This window comes from Tachysurus fulvidraco, chromosome 12, assembly GCF_022655615.1.
Source record: "Tachysurus fulvidraco isolate hzauxx_2018 chromosome 12, HZAU_PFXX_2.0, whole genome shotgun sequence".
NCBI classification, from domain to species: domain Eukaryota; kingdom Metazoa; phylum Chordata; class Actinopteri; order Siluriformes; family Bagridae; genus Tachysurus; species Tachysurus fulvidraco.
The window spans coordinates 5752629-5775507 of record NC_062529.1 but is presented as its reverse complement, the minus strand read 5'-3'; the positions used below and the strand labels follow the sequence as shown (position 1 = coordinate 5775507).

Below are 22879 nucleotides of genomic sequence, written 5' to 3'. Positions count from 1 at the left end.
ATTTTAGAACGTTCATTCGTTCATGAACTTTTTAAACCTTCTAGCCTTTTGTGGCTGTTAACCTACATGTGTGCATGCATGTGTGTTGCTCGCAGTCTAGTTTACAGTGATTGTCACTATTTTAGTTTGTTAACTGAAATTCTGCTTGAAGCACATCTCATAATAATAATAATATTATTAGTAATAGTAATATTTACTCTTGTAGGTTATATATGCAGTGATTGTACTATGATTAAGTGGAGCACCACTGGGGTGGTTTGACAACATGGAAGATGTGCACTGCATTGTTGTAATTGTTTGTTATTATATTAGGCGCACCAGTCACCACTGAGCTGCTGAACAAACAAGTGAAGGTGAGCCCCGATATGGCCATCTTTATCACCATGAACCCTGGCTATGCCGGACGCTCTAACCTGCCTGACAACCTGAAGAAGCTTTTCCGCAGTTTGGCTATGACCAAACCTGACCGCCAGCTCATTGCCCAGGTCATGCTCTATTCACAAGGCTTCCGCACTGCTGAGACCCTTGCCAAGAAGATCGTCCCCTTCTTCAAGTACTGTATTAGTCATTATTTGACTATTTTTTACTATTTTTTATAAAGCAGACCGTGTAGTTATTTACATGTTTCGTGAATACAAGTTAAAAATGCAACTTTTGTTTTTCTAACGCTGCAAAAATGTGCTTTAATTTAATACTTCATCCTTCAAATGAATGTAAAGCTTGTATATATTGTGTTTATCAGGCTGTGTGACGAGCAGCTTTCCTCTCAGTCTCACTACGACTTTGGCTTACGAGCCCTGAAGAGTGTGTTGATCAGTGCTGGAAATGTGAAGAGAGAGCGCATCCAGAAGATCAAGCGGGAGAAGGGCGAGCGTGGTGAGGTGGTGGATGAGAATGAGATTGCAGAGAACCTTCCTGAGCAGGAGGTAATGAGCGAGAATTGTTAGACTTTCACTAGGGCAGCAATTCTGTCTCATCATATCTCAGATTTACAATATAGCATTTGATGCAGAAACACCCAGTAAAGGGGATATGAAACTGAAAGTTTGTGACAGTCAGAAACATACAAAACTTTGGGCCTGTTTTGGTTGCCTAAACCCAAGTGTAACACCCTCCTGAACAGATCCTGATCCAAAGTGTGTGTGAGACAATGGTGCCCAAGCTGGTGGCGGAGGACATCCCTTTGCTATTCAGCCTGCTCTCGGACGTCTTTCCAGGTGTGCAGTACATGCGTGGAGAAATGACTGCTCTCAGGGAGGAGCTCAAAAAGGTCTGCTCTGAGATGTACCTTGTGTATGGAGATGGTGACGATGTTGGCAGCATGTGGGTTGAAAAGGTAAATAAACACAACAGTATTTAAACATTTTTGAAAATATTTTGATGACATCAGAATTTTGGAGGATTTATAACCCACAAAATAGTGTATTTTAATTGGACTCTCCTTCCATGAATTTTATAGTCAAGATTTCTCTTTGTTTATGTTGTTTATGATTTTTTTTTTTTCTTTTTCCAGGTTCTCCAGCTATACCAAATTACCCAAATCAATCATGGGCTGATGATGGTGGGTCCATCAGGCAGTGGGAAGACTATGGCTTGGCGTGTGTTGCTCAAAGCATTGGAGAGATTAGAGGGTGTTGAGGGAGTGGCGCACATCATCGACCCCAAAGCCATAAGCAAAGACCACCTCTATGGTACACTAGACCCCAACACACGTGAATGGACAGATGGGCTCTTTACACATGTACTCAGAAAGTAAGCTCCTGAAGGCCAGCAATCATCTCAATACACTTCAGAATGTGGACTGAATTACTTATTTTTATTTATTTATTTATTTATTTTTAAACCCAAGTGGTGATTTTTTTATAATGAATACTATTTGATTTGACTATTATAAAAGTGTAATATTAATATGGACTGTTTTGTCTTTTGTCAGAATCATCGATAATGTGCGTGGGGAATTGCAGAAAAGACAGTGGATCATTTTTGACGGTGATGTAGATCCTGAGTGGGTAGAGAACCTGAACTCTGTGCTGGATGACAACAAGCTCCTGACGCTGCCCAATGGAGAACGTCTCAGCCTGCCTCCAAATGTATATAACTTTCCTTTTTGTAGTTTCATAATATAATTAAAAAAAATAAAAAATATAATTTTTTAAATTCCAAACTGCTTAATATAAACTTCTGCATTTCTATATAAACCATCTGCCTTACAGTTTGTTGAACAGTGGTTTAGGGTGGAGTGTTTGTTTCTGTGTAGGTGCGCATCATGTTTGAGGTACAGGACCTTAAGTATGCTACACTGGCCACTGTGTCCCGTTGTGGCATGGTGTGGTTTAGTGAGGATGTCCTCAGCACCGACATGATCTTCAGCAACTTCCTGTCCCGCCTGCGCAGCATTGCCTTGGATGAGGGTGAGGACGAGGCTCAGCGCATGCGCAAGGGTACCGAGGATGAAGGAGAGGAGGCTGCCTCCCCCATGCTACAGGTAACTGACCTTCCTTTAATTAAACCTTATTGGTAACAGCTTTTTATGTCATGCTTTAGGTAATGTGTTTGCAAATGCAGATAAATTTTCTTACTGGAAAATGGTAATCCATAGCCATATGTTTTGTGTGAAATATACATTTATAATTTAACCAATTTTTCATCTGTGCTGCTCTTTACTTTTTAACCCACAGATCCAGAGGGATGCGGCAGCCATCCTTCAGCCTTACTTCACTTCCACAGGGCTTGTGATCAAGGCCCTTGAGCATGCGTCTAAAATGGAGCACATAATGGACTTCACACGCCTCCGCTGTTTGGGCTCCCTTTTCTCCATGATGCACCAGGCCTGCCGCAACGTAGCTCTATACAACAACAACCATCCTGACTTTCCTATGCCTGTTGACCAGCTGGAAAAGTACATACAGGTCAGTGTTTTTAAATCAGGCAGGTTACATGTAGTAAACAGCATGTCTACATGCACCATGAAACAGATCAAGTTTACAGTACAGAAGTGACTTGTGTGTAACTACAACATTATCTGAGTGAAACTGAGCCTGTGAAGAATTCTTGTGACTTCCTTTCCTCTTTCTGTTGCCATACAGAAATATCTGATCTATGCTGTGCTGTGGTCCTTCTCTGGCGATGGCAAGTTGAAGATGAGGGCAGAGCTCGGAGAATACATTCGGCGCATCACAACTGTGGCTCTCCCTTCTGCACCTAATGTGCCAATCATTGATTATGAGGTGACATATTTAAAAGTTTTTATTTTTGGCATTATGTAAAAAAAAAAAACATTGAGCACTGAGCAAATTCATTATATTGGTGTATTTATCGTTTATCCTATATTTTATTTTGTGTATATTTGGATTTTTTTTGTATATAAAAATATATTATGTATATAAAAAAAATCTTATTCTTGATAAGCACTTTAAAATTGCTTTCTGCTTTAATATGGTCATATATTAGGGGACTCCAGTATTTTAGAGAAGCAGAGCTGAACTTTTCTTAAAATAAAACCAATATTAAACAAGTATCAACCACATGATGTAAGCTGTCTGGTGGATTCTAGGGGAAACAACTCCTATTGCTCCGTCATCAATGCATGATGCCACAGCCATTTAAAAGCACACAATTACACCACAATGACACAAACTGTATCTACTTATTTTTAACTAAGATTTCCATTGATGCTGATAATAGAAAAATTTCACAGTTGGCAAATTAAGGTCAAACTGTTATTAGAAATACAGCAGATTTACCACCCTGTTTTAACTTTTTTCTCCCAGGTGTCCATCACAGGTGAGTGGCAGTCATGGCAAGGCAAGGTGCCTCAGATTGAGGTGGAAACTCACAAGGTGGCCGCACCTGATGTGGTGGTACCTACTCTGGACACCGTGCGACATGAAGCCCTGCTCTACACCTGGCTGGCTGAGCACAAGCCTCTGGTGCTGTGTGGCCCTCCTGGATCAGGAAAAACCATGACACTCTTTAGTGCTCTACGCGCCCTTCCTGACATGGAGGTGGGTGGTGCATTAGTGTGTTGATGGCATATAAAGAGGAATGAATTTCGTAGGATCACAGTATATACAGGCTATAAGAATTAGTTGGCAAAATCAACAACAGTGGCATGGATTGTCCTAGTTTATTTAAACAAACAGGTATAGCACTCTATATAGAATAAAAATGATCTCAAAATTTTACAAAATAATGGCATAGACTACATAAAGTTGAAAGAAAGTCACATGCAAAATAGTACGGATGTAAATGCTATCTGCAAATTGGATATGGCTATTAATAGTATAGTAAATTGACAGTAGCCTCATGTTTAATGGATCTAGGCTAGAGCGCTGAACTCTGAAACCTAAACTTTTAAAGAGTGATTTATATTAATACAAATGTGTGTCTCTGGTCTGGAGTTCACGTGTCAGTGTTGTTATGGAGTCATTTTTATTTATGTAACTTCACTTCCACAGGTTGTGGGTTTGAACTTCTCCAGTGCCACCACCCCAGAGCTGTTATTAAAGACTTTTGATCACTACTGCGAATACCGTCGCACACCCAACGGCGTTGTGCTAGCCCCTGTTCAACTGGGCAAGTGGCTGGTGCTATTCTGTGATGAAATCAATCTGCCTGATATGGACAAGTATGGCACACAGAGAGTCATCTCTTTCATTCGACAGGTATGCAGATGCAGGTGTAGTTTTGTTACTCAGTCCATCAATATTTTGGGCTGCACCTAAATTTTTATTATTTCCACATGTGTGTTACAGATGGTAGAACATGGTGGATTCTATCGTACCTCTGACCAGACCTGGGTAAAACTGGAGAGAATCCAGTTTGTGGGTGCCTGTAACCCCCCAACAGACCCTGGTCGAAAACCTCTTTCTCACAGGTTTCTCTCTCATAGATTTAGATACATTAAAAATGAATCTTATTTTACTACAGATGCTACATGGCCATAATGGTCAGGTAATATGTTTCAAACCTTACTCACACAGTACTGTATTTCAGGTTCCTGCGTCATGTTCCAGTTGTGTATGTGGACTATCCAGGCCCTGCCTCCCTCACTCAGATTTACGGCACCTTCAACAGGGCTATGCTCCGCCTCATTCCCTCACTGCGTACCTATGCTGAGCCTCTCACTGCTGCCATGGTGGAGTTCTACACAATGTCTCAGGTTGGACTGGTGTCATGCAGCTGACATAAAGACAGGCTTAGAGTTTTGCTTCCATCTGGTCCTATGTTTAACCAAACCATTTTCTTTACGACCACAGGAGCGCTTTACACAGGACACCCAACCACACTATATCTACTCCCCCAGAGAGATGACCCGCTGGGTAAGGGGCATCTTTGAGGCACTGCGGCCCCTTGAGACACTACCTGTGGAGGGGTTGATCCGTGTCTGGGCCCATGAAGCATTGCGCCTCTTCCAGGACAGGTGGGACAAATGATTGACCTTGTTTCTAGGGCCTTAATAATATGATGCATTGTTTTGTTCATTTAGTTTTATTTAGACTCTTGTTTTGATATGTCACCTTATCAAACAATAAATTCAACACTACATAATAAAATACATGTTTTCTGATGGATGTTGTACGTTGTGAGTTCAAATACCAGCACCAGAAAGCTGCCACTGCTAGGCACTTGAGCATTGCTTTTAACCCTCAACTGCTCAGTTGTATAAATGTAAAAAATCCTGATTATTCCTACAAATAAAAAATCAAAGCACAACATACTTGCACAGTCTCATGCTAATGACTAAAGCATGATGGTTTATTCTGATAATTGACCATATTATTTCATGTTACAGGCTGGTAGAGGATGAGGAGAGACGCTGGACTGATGAGAACATCGACAGTGTGGCTCTGAAGCATTTCCCCAACATAAACAGGGAAAAGGCCCTAAACCGGCCCATACTTTACAGCAACTGGCTCTCAAAGGTAATTTCAAGGAATTTCAAACTACAGCCCCAAGAAGTAGAGCTATAATACCTTCACGGTACGTTAAATGTGTGAATTGCTTGTAGGACTACATCCCAGTTGAGCAAGAGGAGCTGCGTGACTATGTTAAGGCTCGTCTAAAGGTCTTTTATGAAGAGGAGTTGGATGTTCCTCTGGTGCTCTTTAACGAGGTTCTAGACCATGTGTTGAGAATTGACAGGTGAGTAGTGTTTATTTAAATACTGGTTGTATTTGAGGTGTTGGCACGCTTATAAAAAAAAAATCCTGATTATTTTGATATTATTTTTACAGAATATTCCGTCAGCCACAGGGACATCTTCTCCTGATTGGTGTCAGCGGTGCAGGAAAGACCACACTTTCACGTTTTGTGGCTTGGATGAATGGTCTGAGTGTCTATCAGATCAAGGTCAGCAATAAGCAAAGACCATAAATAATGTTACTGTTAGTCTTGTTTAGTCTCACAGATTATAGGTGGGAATGGATTTCACCAAAACTCTTTTATTTATTTTTTTAACTTTAACAATGCTTTATGCAGGTCCACAGGAAGTACACAGGTGAAGACTTCGATGAGGACCTGCGGACTGTCCTTCGAAGGTCTGGATGCAAAAATGAAAAGATTGCGTTTATCATGGATGAATCAAATGTGCTGGACTCAGGCTTCCTGGAACGCATGAACACACTGCTGGCCAATGGAGAAGTGAGGCTCAAGAAAAAAATATATATAAAATGAATATAACGAACTATTTTTTGTTCTCATATGCCATTTTTTGCATAGATAGTGTGTGTCTGTGTATATGCATGTGTATATGTATATGTATGTGTGTGTGTGTGTATATATATATATATATATGTATATGTATGTGTGTATATATATATATATATATATATATATATATATATATGCACGCACACGCACACACTTCACATTTATTTATTTATTTATTTATTTATTTATTTATTTATTTAGCTAGCTAGCTAGTTACTTCATCATAATAAAAATTGATTTTGTGCAGGTGCCTGGCCTGTTTGAGGGTGATGAATATGCTACACTGATGACCCAGTGTAAGGAAGGGGCCCAGAAGGAGGGTCTGATGTTGGACACTCATGAGGAGTTGTACAAGTGGTTCACTAGTCAAGTCATTAGGAACCTGCATGTGGTTTTCACTATGAACCCATCATCTGAGGGATTGAAGGACAGAGCTGCCACATCTCCTGCTCTGTTCAACAGGTTCTTTTTATTTATCTGTCATGTGTGTATAGCATTTATGAGACTGGAATATCAATATAGACAAAAGTAGACATAACTGCTGCATTTAGAAATCCTTTTTATATTATTACTGAGGTGATAATCCCTTCTTTCTATACACTTGCTTTTCCATTATATGATTGATTTTTTGTATAGGTGTGTGCTGAACTGGTTTGGCGACTGGTCCACTGAGGCGCTCTATCAGGTGGGCAAAGAGTTCACCAGTAAGATGGACCTGGAAAAGCCCAATTACAAAGTGCCAGACTACATGCCCACTGTTTATGATAAACTGCCACAAACTCCCACCCATCGTGAGGCAATTGTCAATGGATGTGTGTTTGTTCACCAGACCCTACACCAGGTTTGAGCTGACCTATATTTCCTTTATGCATCATAGCGTTTATGTTGTTTGGATGAGGGTTTTGTTCATCAGTGCCTTTAGTTTACTTTTTGCTCCTCTGCGTCATAAGGCTAATAATCGCTTGGCAAAGCGTGGTGGACGCACCATGGCCATTACTCCACGTCACTACTTGGACTTCATCAACCATTATGCCAACCTGTTCAATGAGAAACGCAGTGAACTCGAAGAGCAGCAAATGCATCTTAATGTCGGTCTGCGCAAAATCAAAGAGACTGTAGATCAGGTAACCTAGAATGTACATCTATTAACACTCTTTTTCTTTTTTCTTTTTTGAGAACCATTGACATAATGTTGGGTCTGTTTGCCAGGTTGAGGAGCTGCGCAGGGATCTGAGGATTAAGAGCCAGGAACTAGAGGTAAAGAATGCAGCTGCAAATGACAAGTTAAAGAAGATGGTCAAAGACCAGCAGGAAGCTGAAAAGAAGAAGGCAAGACAATTTTGCTTACTCGACAGCAGTTTGGTAGACTTTATTTTTTTCTGTTGATTTAGGTGCTGAAATACAAGTGGGTATTTTCATTGGCAGGTTATGAGTCAGGAGATCCAAGAAGCTGTCTACAAACAACAGGAAGTTATCAAGGACAAACAGTTACGAGTAAAGCAAGACTTGGACCAAGTGGAGCCGGCTGTCATTGAGGCTCAGAATGGTATGGCTGCATTTTTACTGTCGTCTTAAAGTATGTGTCTGTTTTGTTAATATAATTACTACTTCTTTTAGAGAAAAGATGAATAAAACAATGACAAACAAGTGACGTTACATTCTTATGCTTTGAAGTCATAATTTTCTGCTTTCTGCATATGCTGAGGAACTCTTGTCTTAGCACAAATTTCCTGTTACCTTGTGGTTCTTTTCCTTCTCCTTTGGTACTTTGTTCTGATTATTAATATTTTCTTTTGTCTACGCTAACACCTATGGCCTTCTTCTTTTCACGCTTTCTTTATTTCTTTGCACCCTGTTGCTCCAATATTCCCCTTCCTTGCCTGGTTGGTTTTTAGCTGTTAAGTCCATTAAGAAGCAGCATTTGGTGGAGGTGAGGTCCATGGCCAACCCGCCTGCAGCGGTCAAACTGGCTTTGGAGTCCATCTGCCTGCTGCTGGGCGAGAGCACCACTGATTGGAAGCAGATCCGCTCCATCATAATGCGCGAGAACTTCATCCCTACTATCGTTAACTTTTCTGCTGAAGAGATCAGGTGACCGCAGTGGGTAGCATGGAGCCACAGTTGGCCTGTGTATGAGACAGAGGTGGTTGTCACATTTTGCATTTGTACTCCGATCCAAGATAATCCAAATTGGGTTTATTTAGAGGTACAATTCGGCCTTCGTATTTCTAAGCATATAATGTGACTGAAACAAATAGTCCACTTTCTCTTGCACTACGGCTGTTTGGCCTATGCCACACCCCCCACTCCCATCAGTCCTGCATGATTTTTAAACCTGCCCACCCTTTCTCCATCCCCCTCTCCCTTCTTCTTCTTCCCCCATTCCACCCTCCCTTACCTCCCCAGCTGTCAGCTCTATAAAGAAGCAGCATCTTGTTGAAGTCCGGGCCATGGCCAACCCACCTGCTGCTGTTAAACTGGCTCTAGAGTCTATCTGCCTCCTGCTGGGGGAGGAGACTAATGACTGGAAAAAGATCAGACAAGTTATTATCAGAGACAATTTCATCTCAAGCATAGTCAACTTTGTCTCTGAGGACATGAGGTATTGTTTCCATTCATATGTAACTTGGCTTGGTGTAATTGCTTAGAGTTATGTATTTGATTGGCCATTATTTTGCTCTTAACAACCAAGTAATTGTGCTAGCTTTATTCCTTTGCACAAAAAAGGAAATTTGTTGATCTTTTTGAATGACAGATGATTCCAGCAACCAATAAATCTTTTCCGCACCGGATAGAAAGTACGGTTAATTACAAACATCACATGGTGGTAACTTAGCTTATAAGTCCCTGTAAAATCCTCATCATTCTTTCCCCTCTTACATCCTGTAATATCCCACCCCTTTTGGTTTGCCAGTAATTCAGGCACGATTGAAACCTGACTTATTAATGACTTGTATGTTTTGGGACACAGTGATGCTATCCGTGAGAAGATGAAAAAGAACTACATGTCCAACCCCAGTTACAACTACGAGCAGGTCAACCGAGCCTCCCTGGCATGTGGACCTATGGTCAAATGGGCAATTGCACAGGTTAGTTTTATTGAACTGATATGTCTAGACATCTACAACTTTACTATGTCAAATGTATTTTTATGTACCCTACAGGCCATTATTTGGAGAAACACAAAACAATTTTCGATGTCCTCTTTAACACCTGTACACTTGTTGCTCATGTATGCAGTTAACCAGTCAGCCAGTGTGGCAGAAATACATTTGCATACATTCATACAGATTACAGACCTTCAGTTAATGTTCAAGTCAGAGTAGGGGAATAACTGTGTTCTGCGACTTGGTATTGAATTTGAATTTGCACATAACAGTCTCTAGAGATTACACAGAGTTGGTCTGAGCAAACAGGACTTAGTATACTATAGTAACCCAAACAAGCACTCTGTGGTGCGCAGAAAATCATCTCCGCATGCACAACACATCTAACTTTCATGTGGATGGCCAAGCACAGCAGAACACTACATTCGGTTCCACTCCAGCCAAGAATATCATTCTAATGCGTAGAGGTACAGGTATTCCTAGTAAGGTGGACAATGAGTGAAAGACAGCATAGAGCATAAAGACATACTGATAACATATTTCCTTACTTCAGGCAACTTCAAAATCAATAAAACAAAATCACTGCTTAGTGTCTGTCTGTCTGTCTGTCTTGGCTATAAAATAAAAATTGACGATATTAAAATGAACATACTTATTTAATGTCTGCGAATGTCTTGAATTAACTGGATGCTTTCCACCTGCATTAGTTGGCATCATATGAAACAATAGCACTTGGTCCAGCAGGTTCTGTTTTATATAGTGAACAGGAAGTACAATGGCACAAAGCAGCACCTTGCACAGGGGTGAAACTCAACGTTTAAAAATGAAGGAAGTGACCTGACCGGCCATGATTTTTTATTTATTTATTTATTTATTTTAATGCACAATTTAATGTGATATTTTAAAGTAATTTTGTCACATTTCATCCAAATTGTTAATTAAAATAAAATTGTTAAATTAACAAATGACACAGACCAGATCTGTCCTACAGGTCACTGAATGATTGTAAATGGATTCATTTTGGTAGATTAGGTAGGTTTTAAAACTGCAGTAGTGTTAAGTAGCTTTACGTGTCTGTGTGTAGTTGAATTATGCAGACATGCTGAAACGTGTGGAGCCTCTAAGGAATGAACTGCAGAAGCTTGAAGATGATGCCACGGACAACAAGACCAAAGCAGAAGAAGTAGAGCAGATGATCCGGGACCTGGAGGCCAGCATTGCTCGCTATAAGGAGGAGTATGCTGTGCTCATCTCTGAGGCTCAGGCCATCAAAGCTGACCTGGCGGCAGTGGAGGCCAAGGTGAGGCTCTTCCATTAAACCACATCATAAAGTTTCCATTCAAGGCATGTGAACTGCATTACCACTCTGTTCCTTTTACCAAACACTACCGTTACAGGTGAACCGTAGCACTGCACTATTGAAGAGCTTGTCTGCTGAGCGTGAGCGCTGGGAGAAGACTAGTGAGACTTTCAAGAACCAGATGTCTACCATTGCTGGGGACTGTCTGCTTTCAGCTGCCTTCATTGCCTATGCTGGTTACTTTGACCAGCAGATGAGACAAAACCTGTTCACTACTTGGTCTCACCACCTCCAACAAGCCAACATTCAGGTACCCAGTCCTCAGTTTGAGATGCAATTTATTTCCATCGGTAACCATTGATGTTTAAATGCATTTCTTAACAACAATGATTTTTATGAGTTGGATTGTACCCTTTAATGCTGAGATATTCTAATGTTAAATTCCAGTTCCGCACAGACATCGCCAGAACAGAATATTTGTCAAATGCCGATGAGAGGCTGCGCTGGCAGGCCAACTCTCTGCCCGCTGATGATCTCTGCACTGAAAACGCCATCATGCTCAAGAGGTTCAACAGGCAAGTAGCAGGGAATTCAGCTCATGTGCTTTCTTTTATAGAAGTATCTATGGAGTACTTTTTACCATGTCTGTTCTAGGTACTCTGTTTTACCATGTATTTTTTACCATGTCTTTTCTAGGTATCCATTGATCATTGATCCATCCGGCCAGGCCACAGAGTTCATAATGAATGAGTACAAGGACCGCAAGATCACACGCACTAGCTTCTTGGATGATGCCTTCAGGAAGAATTTGGAGAGTGCCTTGAGATTTGGTAACCCTCTACTTGTGCAGGTACGCATGTTTGTAGTTAAATCGCCTGCAACACCGATTACCATGTGTTGAACCAAGCAGACCGAGACAGCTAATTTACTCAGCAAAAAGGGGATATATATATATATATATATATAAAATGTACAGTATATAGTTTTTCATCATGGGAGTTCATATTAACTGATCAACTTAATATATGTTGCCTTTATAAGCACAAGATGTATTTGTTTACGTTTCCAAAAAACATTTTAAGCAATTTAATGAAAATACAATACCACAGCTTTAAGACATTCTTTAAATATACTTTTGTGTGGTGATTTCATGGGATTGGGGGCTGATTAGGGCAATAGAGTCTCTCTCTCTCTCTCTCTCTTATTATATGTTATATAAATACACAATACAAGATCCCTTCTAGTGACCAAATTGTTGAATGGTCTTTACTGATCCACTTTTCTCACTACCTTTCAGGATGTGGAGAGCTATGACCCCATCCTAAACCCTGTCCTCAACAGAGAGGTTCGCAGAACTGGTGGGAGAGTTCTCATCACCTTAGGAGACCAGGATATTGACTTATCTCCTTCCTTTGTCATCTTCCTTTCCACTCGAGACCCAACGGCAAGTGCATGTTTCCTCTCCTGTGCTTTAATTCAGTCAGATTTCAGTGCACAATACTGTAAGTCAACCTTTCTGTGCAGCTCATAATGATTTCTAATCGATTCTATAACAGGTGGAATTCCCACCAGACCTTTGCTCACGTGTAACATTTGTAAACTTCACGGTGACCAGAAGCAGTCTGCAAAGTCAGTGCCTTAATGAGGTGCTGAAGGCTGAGCGTCCAGATGTGGATGAGAAGCGCTCTGACCTTCTCAAACTGCAAGGTAAGAAATTTGTTGGTGAAACTCTGGCATTTAATAAATCTGTCCTTATGACGTAATCCAGTCACCATTCAAAATAATCTGATTAGGTACTTTGTCATCAGAAATACTAAGCCTTTTGTTATTTATAAGGGCATCACAAGTTGTTTTAAGTAGTGAACTATGTAAAGAAATTGAGATCTGGACAAATTCTGATTGAATGTCTTGACATTAATAGTCGTCTTTATACTACACTTAACTGCTACAAAGGAAAGGACCACTAAGTGGGGAGCAGTAATCTCACTTCCACTAAAATGCTCTAGAACACTGATTTGATCATGTTCAGGTGATGGGACCACGCTGTGTATCACTCAGCCAGGAAAGCATTCATTCAACTTGAAGGCATACGTTTCTCTGGAGACTTTCAGATCATCACCAAATCGGAGTTTATATGTTGAGTCAAAGAAAAGACATCTCAAATTATGTTCACATTTACATTTCTGCCATTTAGCAGACACTTATCCAGAGCAAATTACAGAATTTCTTTTGGAGTCTCTATTAATACAAAACAAACCATGCACCATAACATGAAGAAAAAAAAACTTTACCACATCCTAATTATTAAAAACAACAAATTCAAAGTATCTGAGAATCGTTGTCAAACACTATATACAATATACAGATGGATCAAAATGATCATAAAAGTGGAATAAAGATTCCCAGTTTGTTTTTTTTGTTTTGTTTTTTTACTGCAGATGCCACTGCGTTTATTATGGCAATGGTTCATAGTAAACTTTTCATTTTTATTTTTAATGACTGAATGTTGAGTGAATATTTAAGAATTTAGAGTTATTTTTGTCCAGTACAAAGACAATGAAAAGTTCCATGGAATGAGAAAATGTATATGCTGTTGCCCTATTCATATACTTCAAAATTAAAACTGTTATCACTGTCTTCAAAAATGAGCAGTTGGGATCAATGTAGCACAAAGAAGCTTTACAAAATCAATCCCTTTTGCTGGTAGACAACATGGTTTATATTTGGATAATCGCTGGAATCTCCTCTTACTTCTACTGCTGAATAGGTTACTCCTGGCTCAAGTTTTTGTTACAAGTTCAAGGCACTCCAGACCAAGGCTTCTGGTTTGGAAAGATTGACACTTGCCGAGTGGATTATTTTTATACACTGACTGCAGACTGCTGTGTGACATCCGTGTATACAAACGGAAAAGAAATGTTAATAATGGGGGTGTCAAGAAGCATCATTTCAATACTGAGAACTGAATTGTAATTAAGTGTAATTTTCAGACCTTGTACAAAATTTCAGCATTAAATCTGGTGATTTTCAGGTGAGTTCCAGCTGCGTTTGCGTCAGTTGGAGAAGTCGCTCTTGCAAGCACTTAATGAGGTCAAGGGTCGCATACTGGATGATGACACCATCATCACTACACTGGAGAACCTGAAGAAGGAGGCAGCAGAGGTGACCAGGAAAGTGGAAGAGACGGACATAGTCATGCAGGAAGTGGAAACCGTGTCGCAGCAGTATCTGTCACTGTCCTCTGCTTGCAGTAGCATCTATTTCACCATGGAGTCTCTCAACCAGGTCTGACTGCAAATCTTTGCTTGGCAGTTTATGTAGTGCAGAAGCCAAATAAGAGAAGACATATAGTGGATAGTTCCATAGTATAACGTTCATCGTTGATGTATGCTATTGATCATAAGGAGACATTGTTGGTCCTGTTTGTGGGTGATTTAAATAACATATTCCATAACAAGACACAGTCAGGGTCACTTTTAGGTTAAAGTCATGCAATATTAAGTAATATTTCTTTTCCCTTTTGCAGATGCACTTCCTTTATCAGTACTCCCTCCAATTCTTCCTGGACATCTACCATACTGTGCTGTATGAGAATGCAAACTTAAAGAGTGTGAGTGACCATACGCAGCGCCTGTCCCTCATCACCAAGGATTTGTTTCAAGTAAGACATTACGATACTTGCCCTACTAACTGTTAGTATTGTCCTACAATTTGCATTTTATAGTAAATGCAGTACTTGAGCTAGTATTACTTGTTTCTGGTTCTCAGGTTGCTTTTAACAGAGTGGCTCGAGGCATGCTGCACCAGGATCACATCACTTTTTCCATGCTGCTGGCTAGGATCAACCTAAAAGGCATAAGCAGGTAACCAGTGAACTGGAAATGTACATATTACTATCACTGCTATAAGGGTAGCATACAATATCATGCCTGTAATAAATAGGTTGCCGATCGTACCCCTTTGGTCCCAACACACTTGGGATTTTAAATGATGTTTACATAGCAATTGAATGTATATTAAAATATTTCCATTTTACAGTACATTGTGTAAAATCCAAACCTGTTCCACTTCACTGATCTGGTGTTGTCCTCAGTGTTGTCAGCCAAGCTATTGTCAAACAAAACAAAGGAGAATAATAAGCTAAGGAACTGCACACCCTTGGCTATTTATTTCTGTGTTGTTCATTTGTCTGTTAGGGACACTGTGAGCCAGATAATGTGCCAGACAGAACCAGGGTAGAGGGCATGTTTTTAACTTTAATGAAACTGTAAAAACCCGCTTGTTGCATTTCAGTGAACCGTCCTATGACTCAGAGTTCCAGCACTTCCTGCGTGAGAAGGAGATTGTCCTGACCGGCACAACTGCACCGAAGGTGAAGGGCCTGACCACAGAGCAAAGCGAGGCCATGGTGCGCCTCAGCCGCCTGCCTGTCTTCAGAGACCTGGTGGCTAAAGTGCAGGCTGATGAGGTGAGGCAAATTAAAGACATAATGAAAGGTGTTCTGAAAGACAGACGCTTAAAGACATTTATCAGGGTAATAAATGTTTGGAACTGGACAGTTATTTTAGCTTTACACCACTGTGTACTGGGGTTGAAATTATGTTGTAGTGCAAAAATTCATCTTATAATTTGAGGATATTTAAGTCAATCTTGAGTGAACGGAGTAGGAATTGTAGCTCTTTATGTATGGTATATTAAGGGACCGGATGTAATTGGACAGTTGCTCGGATGTTATTTCCTCATTGCTGTTACTCTGTCACTGATAGCTTTTTGTGCTTTATATTCAAATTAATCACCTTTTACCAGAATAGTGGAAAGAGAAGGGCATAAAGAAGGGAAGGAACTGTTCATGATTCAAAGCATGCCAACTCCTCTTATAGCGTGGGCATTTATGTTTGCCGTTAGAACCATTTCCCTTGTGTGCAAAGCAGGAGGATTTGAATGAACATATTATGGTCATATTTTCTGCCTAGTTTCTGCCCAGAGTTTTATCAGACTACACAGTGTTGTCTATACAGGACAACACGGAGCAAGTGCTTTCATTTCTACACCATTCATCTAATATGGATGTACAAACCATTAGGTTAAAGCTGTATGTCTGCACTGTGAACTCATTTATTAATTAATTTTAACTCCACTATCCTGTAGTAGCAGCTAAAATAACCTTAAGTTTTCAGTGTGAATTAGACTATATTAGAGGGAAATGCATGGCAGACAGACAGATTGGGTTTAAGTTTGTCATTTGTGTCTTCCAGCAATTCTTCATGTGGGTAGAGAGTAACTCCCCTGAGCTCTCTGTACCATACCTCTGGGCAGAAGAGAAGACAAACAGTAAGTTGTGGTAACATTTTTGTTTGAACTAGTTTAAGATAAACCTGGTTTTCTGTTGTTGTTGTTGTTGTTGTTTTAAACTCGTATTTGTGTCCTATAGCTCCCATTGGCCAGGCTGTGCACCAACTGCTGCTAATCCAGGCATTCCGACCAGATCGTCTGCTAGCCATGTCCTCCATCTTTGTGGCTATGGTCTTGGGAGAAAGTTTCATGTCCATTATTGAACAGCCATTAGACTTGGGAAACATTGTGGACAGTGAGGTAAGGACTATGAGGCTTTCACGACTTTACCATGGTCATGCTAAAAGCTTTTTTTTATTTAATTCTGCTGAAATATCTGAAATCTTTCTAAATTGTCAGTCATTGTATTGTGAACTACACGATGGAACTTTTCTAGGTGAAGCCAGGAACTCCAGTGCTTATGTGCTCTGTGCCTGGTTACGATGCCAGTGGCCTGGTCAGAGACTTAGCTGCTGAGGAAAACAAACATATTACCTCCATCTCCATTGGTATGAAATCCTCTTCCTACCTGTAGTTTCAACAGTCATACAAAGATGGACAATCTTTCTACTTGACTTTTGTGCACAGGTTCTGCTGAAGGCTTCAACAAGGCTGACCGGGACATTAACACAGCAGTCAAGTCTGGAAGGTGGGCAGGACTGCCAGTAGTCAGATCTCTCTGCAATAAACACAAAGAGCTATTAACCTTTGGGGGTTTAAATGTGAACACTTCTTTTTGTGTTGTCAAATAGATGGGTAATGTTGGAGAATGTACACCTGGCTCCTGGTTGGCTTATGCAGCTGGAGAAGAAGCTGCACTCCATGCAGCCTCACGCCAGTTTCCGCCTCTTCCTCACCATGGAGATAAACCCCAAGGTTATCATTGCTGATCTCTATGTCCATCTACATAATGGAATGTCCATGGAATATTAGATTGTATTTTATTAGTTGAAAAATGGCTGTCCCTCTTAGAACTGATAGTATATAAATTACGTTGCTTGTATTATTTTACCTAATTTGTGAAAAGCTGGCATTTTGTAAATTTAGCAGAACTGGATAATCAAAGCCTAGAGATACTTGACTGTCACTTAATAACACTGATTTTCTTCTGCAGGTTCCTGTGAACCTGTTGCGTGCTGGTCGCATTTTTGTCTTTGAGCCACCTCCTGGTGTGAAGGCCAACATGCTGAGGACTTTCAGCAGTATTCCAGTTGCACGCATGTGCAAGGTGAAGACTGAGAATTTTTTAATTTGTTTTTTTAAACACAGCTTAAATCCTTTCCTTAATTTGTTTTATGTTTAGTAGTGTTGTTACAGGTATAAGCCTTAATTAATTACTAAGCAATCATACATTCTGTTTCAGGCTCCTAATGAACGTGCACGGCTGTACTTTCTCCTGGCCTGGTTCCATGCAGTCATCCAGGAACGTCTCCGCTATGTGCCACTTGGCTGGTCAAAGAAGTACGAGTTTGGAGAGTCTGACTTACGCTCGGCCTGTGATACTGTTGACACGTGGCTGGATGACACTGCTAAGGTCTGAAATCATAAATTTTTTTTTTTTTCAAATAACATCTATGTTTTGGTTATGAATATTTCTATGGCCATTATGAGTATATGAGTGTTTGTGTTTTTAGAAATGACACAATATGGATTTCTGAGCAATTTTCCCCTAATTTTGTTTGTAACAGGGTCGACAAAACATCTCTCCTGACAAGATACCATGGGCAGCACTGAAGACCCTAATGGCTCAGTCTATATATGGAGGCCGTATAGATAACGAATTTGACCAGCGCCTTCTAAACACTTTCCTGGAGCGCATCTTTACTACTAGCAGCTTTGACAGTGAATTCAAGCTGGCATTCAAAGTGGATGGTCACAAGGATATTAAAATGCCAGACGGTATTCGGTCAGTGAAAAATTAAATCTGCTACATAGGATTTAAAAAAAACCTTAAAGGGTTGGCTCCATTCTGTTCCTTTTATAAGATTAAGTACTAATAATGTATTTATTTTGCAGACGTGAAGAGTTCATGCACTGGGTGGAGATGCTCCCAGATACTCAGACTCCATCTTGGCTCGGTTTACCAAGCAACGCTGAGAAGGTTCTTCTCACCACTCAGGGTTTGTTTATTTATGTCCTGTCTTTCATGTCCTTTATATTTGTGATTGGTGGATTTCCACTCCTCTTTCTGATTGCCATGGATACATCTTTTGTCTCCGATCTCTTCTATTAATAACGGTTTTTGTCTTCAAAGAGTTTCCCTAATGTATTCTGTCAGCATCCACAGGGCCTTAAATGGATTGAACATTTTACACAGGATTCGTTTCCATTTGCCCTGAGCTGAATACACAATCTCACATGTGTATGATCTCCAGCAGCTCATGTTGGTTCAGTTGCTTTGTGAAGTATTATTTCTCTAAAGAATTCTTTTTAGATGCCTGACCATCACAGATGCACTTTTTAAACAGCCCCTTCCAGATTTATAATTACACTTACTCTTCTGGAAGGGTGTTTCACTAGATCATGGCTTTGGAGATTTGCCCACTCAACCACAAAAGCATTGGTGAAGTCAGACACTGATGTTGAGAAGTCCTGGGATACCCTTGTATGTGCAGGGCTTTTCGAGTTCTTCATCTCCAACCTTGATTACCATGCTTTCACAGATCATGCTTTGTGCACAGGGGCATTATCATGCTTGAACAAGTTTGGTCTAGGCCCCTTTGTACCAGAGAGGGGATTTTGTAATGCTAAAGTATAAAAAGTGTGCTTCCAAACTGTGGCTCAAATTTTTAGGAAGGCCCAATTTCGGGCTTGATAGTCAGGTGTCCACAGACTTTTGACTACATAATGCCTACATACCTTTTTCTATTTCATTCTATTCAAAGAAAATATGGATTTTATATCTTTGTCACACAACAGCAAGAGGCACCATGCATGAGTTGTACTTTGATCATACACATATAGAGTGTGTGTCCTTCTGAGGGCTGGGCTGTGTCCTGACCCTCCAGCAGCTGTATTTCACTGCCATCATGTCAAAACATTCTAGCTTCCAGCCTCTATTCATTGCTTTGTCAAACCTACTTCAGGCTGTCACCCACTATGCATGATATCCCTGAAATATGTAATGTGTGATGTACCATTTGCATGGTGACCAGTTGCTTGCTTATTAAACTGGGCTTTGGAGTAAAAGCAGACGATGTCATGCGACGTTTGTCAGCCAACATATTTAATTTTCCCTCCCTAATTTATTCTCATTGTGGTTATTTTGGTACCTTTCGTTTTTGTGCTTATCCACCTCAACACCCTCTGCCATGGTCCTGCTTCCATTCCCTGCTCTCCCCAGGCACAGACATGATGGGTAAGCTGTTGAAAATGCAGATGTTGGAGGATGAGGACGATCTGGCCTATGAGACAGAGAAGAAACGGCGTACAGCGTCATCCTCAGATGCCCAACCGGCATGGATGAGGACGCTGCACAGTACTGCATGCAACTGGCTCCAGCTTATCCCACTGTCTGTCAGTCCACTTAAACGTACCGTGGAGAACATCAAGGTGAGTTCTGAATTACAACTGTCCTTATATTGTAACCATCAGAAGAGAGTCCAGTGGTGGCTTGTCCATGGATATAATCGTTCAACAAATATTGATCTTCACATTTACAGCTCCATAACTTTTCTGCCTAGTTACCTTCCACAGATTCCTCATTATTGCACCTAGTCATCAATAATGGGACCGACTTCAGGCCCTGATAGGCGCATTTGCTTAAGAATCGCACTGCCTGATTTTTGGCAAAAGAGGGTGGACAAAACAGTTAAGATATTTAGTTAAAGATAGTTCAAAATATTTGTGAATGTGCAGAAGTGGCAGCAACAAGAGCATCATTGTTCACATACTGTGCTGTGTACCTTGTGGAGGATCAAGAGGAGCAGTCACTAGATGGCACATCAGAGCCTGAACATCCTTGTCCACCAGGTTTCCAAGTAAAAACTGCAAAATGTTTAGAGATTTCATGCACGGTCACAATAAGCAGACTACAAGCTCTGTTTCTCTTTAAAAAAAAAAATGCATTGCAATATCTGCAATTAAAGTGATTGTCATGAGCTGTGTCTCAATTAAAAATGGTCTTGCCTTCAAAAATGTTTATTAATATAGATCTAAACTAAAAAAGTAGGTTTTGATGGCTAAATGAGACAATTTAAAAATTCAACAGTAACTAATAGGAAAACCTAAGTTTGAAACATGCTAGTTTGTTTCACGGAGGTAGATGGACAAGTGTAAAGAAAAAAGCTTCTTATTTCAATGTGATTTCCAGTAACAATTTAAAAAATAGCACACAATCTATCTCTTATCTGTGAAATCCGAAATAACAAAACTCACACTTCAAACTAATCATCTAAATATAAGCATTTAAAAGCAACATTCAGTCATGTTAGTTGCTTATCTGGATCTTTATAAGCAAGGCCTAGAGGTTTGTATATTTTAGTCAAGTACCCCTGGTGTAGAAGACTGATAGCAAAGACTGTGCACAAAGAAGCTGTGTAATAGTAATAAAGTGGTCTGTAACACTACTTAACTACTTAAACATCCCAGCAACCAGCATTATCAGCCAGTCCCATGCTGACATCATTGTTGCAATGATTGATTTTATTAAAAGTTAGAAACGTGTTTAGACAATATATATAAATGAAATATATATATTTCATTGTTTTAATTTTTTGGTTAAAGGTTTAGTAAAAGATGCTGAATCTGATACCAAATGATTTGATGATTTTTAAACTAAGAAGTAAAAATTAAGAGTTAAGTGTATTTCCCCTCCCTTACTTTGTAGTGCATAGTGAAGTAACACATGGCATATTGCATGGTTATATAATGAGAATTCCTGCCAGGGTAGTGTCATGAGGGGGATGAAAACATTAAACATGTAAAGGATTTAAACATTTCTTTAATAATAAACAAAATGCCATGTATTGCAACTGTTTATAGTTAAAACTTGTGGAACATGGTGTTTACTTCCTCCATGTTTATTACTGGCATTAGGTTATCTGGAGTGACCTCCATACTAGTGCCTGCTTATGAGCCGTCTATAGGACGAATAAAGTATTCGTTAGATTAGAACACATTCCTTAATATAAGAAGAGGGTTTGTATAACAGCCAAATGCACTGTTGGTTAAATTGACATTATTTCCATTGTGGTTCCAAATATAGGATCCCCTTTTCCGTTTCTTTGAACGAGAGGTTAAGATGGGCTCTCGGATGTTGCAAGATGTACGTCAGGATCTCACTGACGTTGTTCAGGTGTGTGAGGGCAAAAAGAAGCAGACCAACGTTCTTCGAACACTAATCAATGACTTTGTCAAAGGTGGGTTACATTAGTATTTCTTATTACAGTGATTGGACACTGTAGTAATTAACTTCAAATGAATAAATCGCTTTCTAACTAGGCCAGTAAAGATCATGAAATGTCATAAAAATAATTGCAATCAAGGAATTGGCAACTAAATCCACCTGGAAAAATTTATTTCTTTCACTGTCAAGAGTGCTGCACTAAATCAGGAGGAGATTTTGTGTTGATTTATTAAGTGACAAATGTGAGATATAATGAGGTCCTCCCCAGTCTGGATATAAATAAATTATAAAATAAAGTTGAGAGTTGAGGCCTCAACAGATCAGGCTTGTTTGTCCATTACATCCCAAAGAAACCCCATTTGTTTGAGATCTGGGGAATTTGGAGTCCGAGTCAACACTTTGTCATGTTAGTTAAACCAATTCTGAACAATTTTTGCAGTGTGACAGGGAGCATCATCCTGCTGAAAGAGGCCACTGTCATTAGGGAGTACCGGTGACAATATTCTTGGTTAACAACAATGTCAATCACATTGCCTTGGACTTCAACTGATTCAATTGCAATGCCAATCCTGTTACAGCAAAACAGTTCCTTTTTGTGTCTGGTTCCCCTCAACGTTTCTCTGGTTTTTCATTAAGGAGATATAGACAAGGAAATATATTTAAGGAAAAAAAATACTTTCTGAATGAATTCTTTGGTATTTATAGGAATTTTGCCCAGTAGCTGGGGCCGGTATACTGTCCCTGCATCCATGACTGTGATCCAGTGGGTGGCTGACTTCAGTGAACGCATCAAACAACTGCAGCAAATCTCACAGGCAGCAGCCACCGGAGGTGCTAAAGAGCTGAAGGTGAACCTTTTTAACAAATTAAAAGTTCAGTCCTAAATCAGTCATAGGCTTGGGGCTTTCATGAGAAACTAATAACAAAAAATGGTTTCTAAATATGTTGAGAATAGTATTTGATTTAGAGCATATGACACGATTTTCCAGGCAATTATGGACGTTCCACTAGGTCTGTCATCAGCAGAAACGCATTAACCTGGTAGAATCCTGACACTGGCTTTCTCTGTTATGAGGATGTTTT

The 22879-nt window shown here is 40.0% G+C and overlaps 1 protein-coding gene across 2 annotated transcripts in view; it reads left to right on the top strand.

Annotated features, from left to right (window-relative positions):
* The window catches only part of dync1h1 (dynein, cytoplasmic 1, heavy chain 1), a 39485-nt gene that overhangs the window by 15320 nt on the left and 1286 nt on the right, over positions 1-22879 (top strand). The window contains exons 30-75 of one of the 2 annotated variants that reach the window (XM_047821166.1): positions 313-553; positions 743-926; positions 1124-1336; positions 1514-1752; positions 1934-2090; positions 2258-2485; positions 2679-2909; positions 3087-3227; positions 3771-4004; positions 4458-4664; positions 4755-4876; positions 4996-5161; positions 5259-5422; positions 5795-5924; positions 6011-6144; positions 6237-6351; positions 6481-6642; positions 6959-7173; positions 7348-7552; positions 7662-7835; positions 7921-8040; positions 8137-8257; positions 9118-9313; positions 9683-9800; positions 10903-11118; positions 11216-11428; positions 11566-11693; positions 11815-11968; positions 12416-12562; positions 12675-12825; positions 14150-14403; positions 14645-14779; positions 14887-14981; positions 15412-15586; positions 16374-16449; positions 16550-16710; positions 16847-16958; positions 17038-17098; positions 17202-17325; positions 17564-17677; positions 17813-17983; positions 18138-18355; positions 18466-18569; positions 19793-20001; positions 21656-21809; positions 22502-22644. In XM_047821166.1, the coding sequence (XP_047677122.1) occupies positions 313-553; positions 743-926; positions 1124-1336; positions 1514-1752; positions 1934-2090; positions 2258-2485; positions 2679-2909; positions 3087-3227; positions 3771-4004; positions 4458-4664; positions 4755-4876; positions 4996-5161; positions 5259-5422; positions 5795-5924; positions 6011-6144; positions 6237-6351; positions 6481-6642; positions 6959-7173; positions 7348-7552; positions 7662-7835; positions 7921-8040; positions 8137-8257; positions 9118-9313; positions 9683-9800; positions 10903-11118; positions 11216-11428; positions 11566-11693; positions 11815-11968; positions 12416-12562; positions 12675-12825; positions 14150-14403; positions 14645-14779; positions 14887-14981; positions 15412-15586; positions 16374-16449; positions 16550-16710; positions 16847-16958; positions 17038-17098; positions 17202-17325; positions 17564-17677; positions 17813-17983; positions 18138-18355; positions 18466-18569; positions 19793-20001; positions 21656-21809; positions 22502-22644 (7532 nt within the window). Of the gene's footprint in view, positions 1-312; positions 554-742; positions 927-1123; positions 1337-1513; positions 1753-1933; positions 2091-2257; positions 2486-2678; positions 2910-3086; positions 3228-3770; positions 4005-4457; positions 4665-4754; positions 4877-4995; positions 5162-5258; positions 5423-5794; positions 5925-6010; positions 6145-6236; positions 6352-6480; positions 6643-6958; positions 7174-7347; positions 7553-7661; positions 7836-7920; positions 8041-8136; positions 8258-8606; positions 8803-9117; positions 9314-9682; positions 9801-10902; positions 11119-11215; positions 11429-11565; positions 11694-11814; positions 11969-12415; positions 12563-12674; positions 12826-14149; positions 14404-14644; positions 14780-14886; positions 14982-15411; positions 15587-16373; positions 16450-16549; positions 16711-16846; positions 16959-17037; positions 17099-17201; positions 17326-17563; positions 17678-17812; positions 17984-18137; positions 18356-18465; positions 18570-19792; positions 20002-21655; positions 21810-22501; positions 22645-22879 lie in introns of both variants that reach the window. The other variant, XM_027173629.2, reaches the window with a different exon arrangement.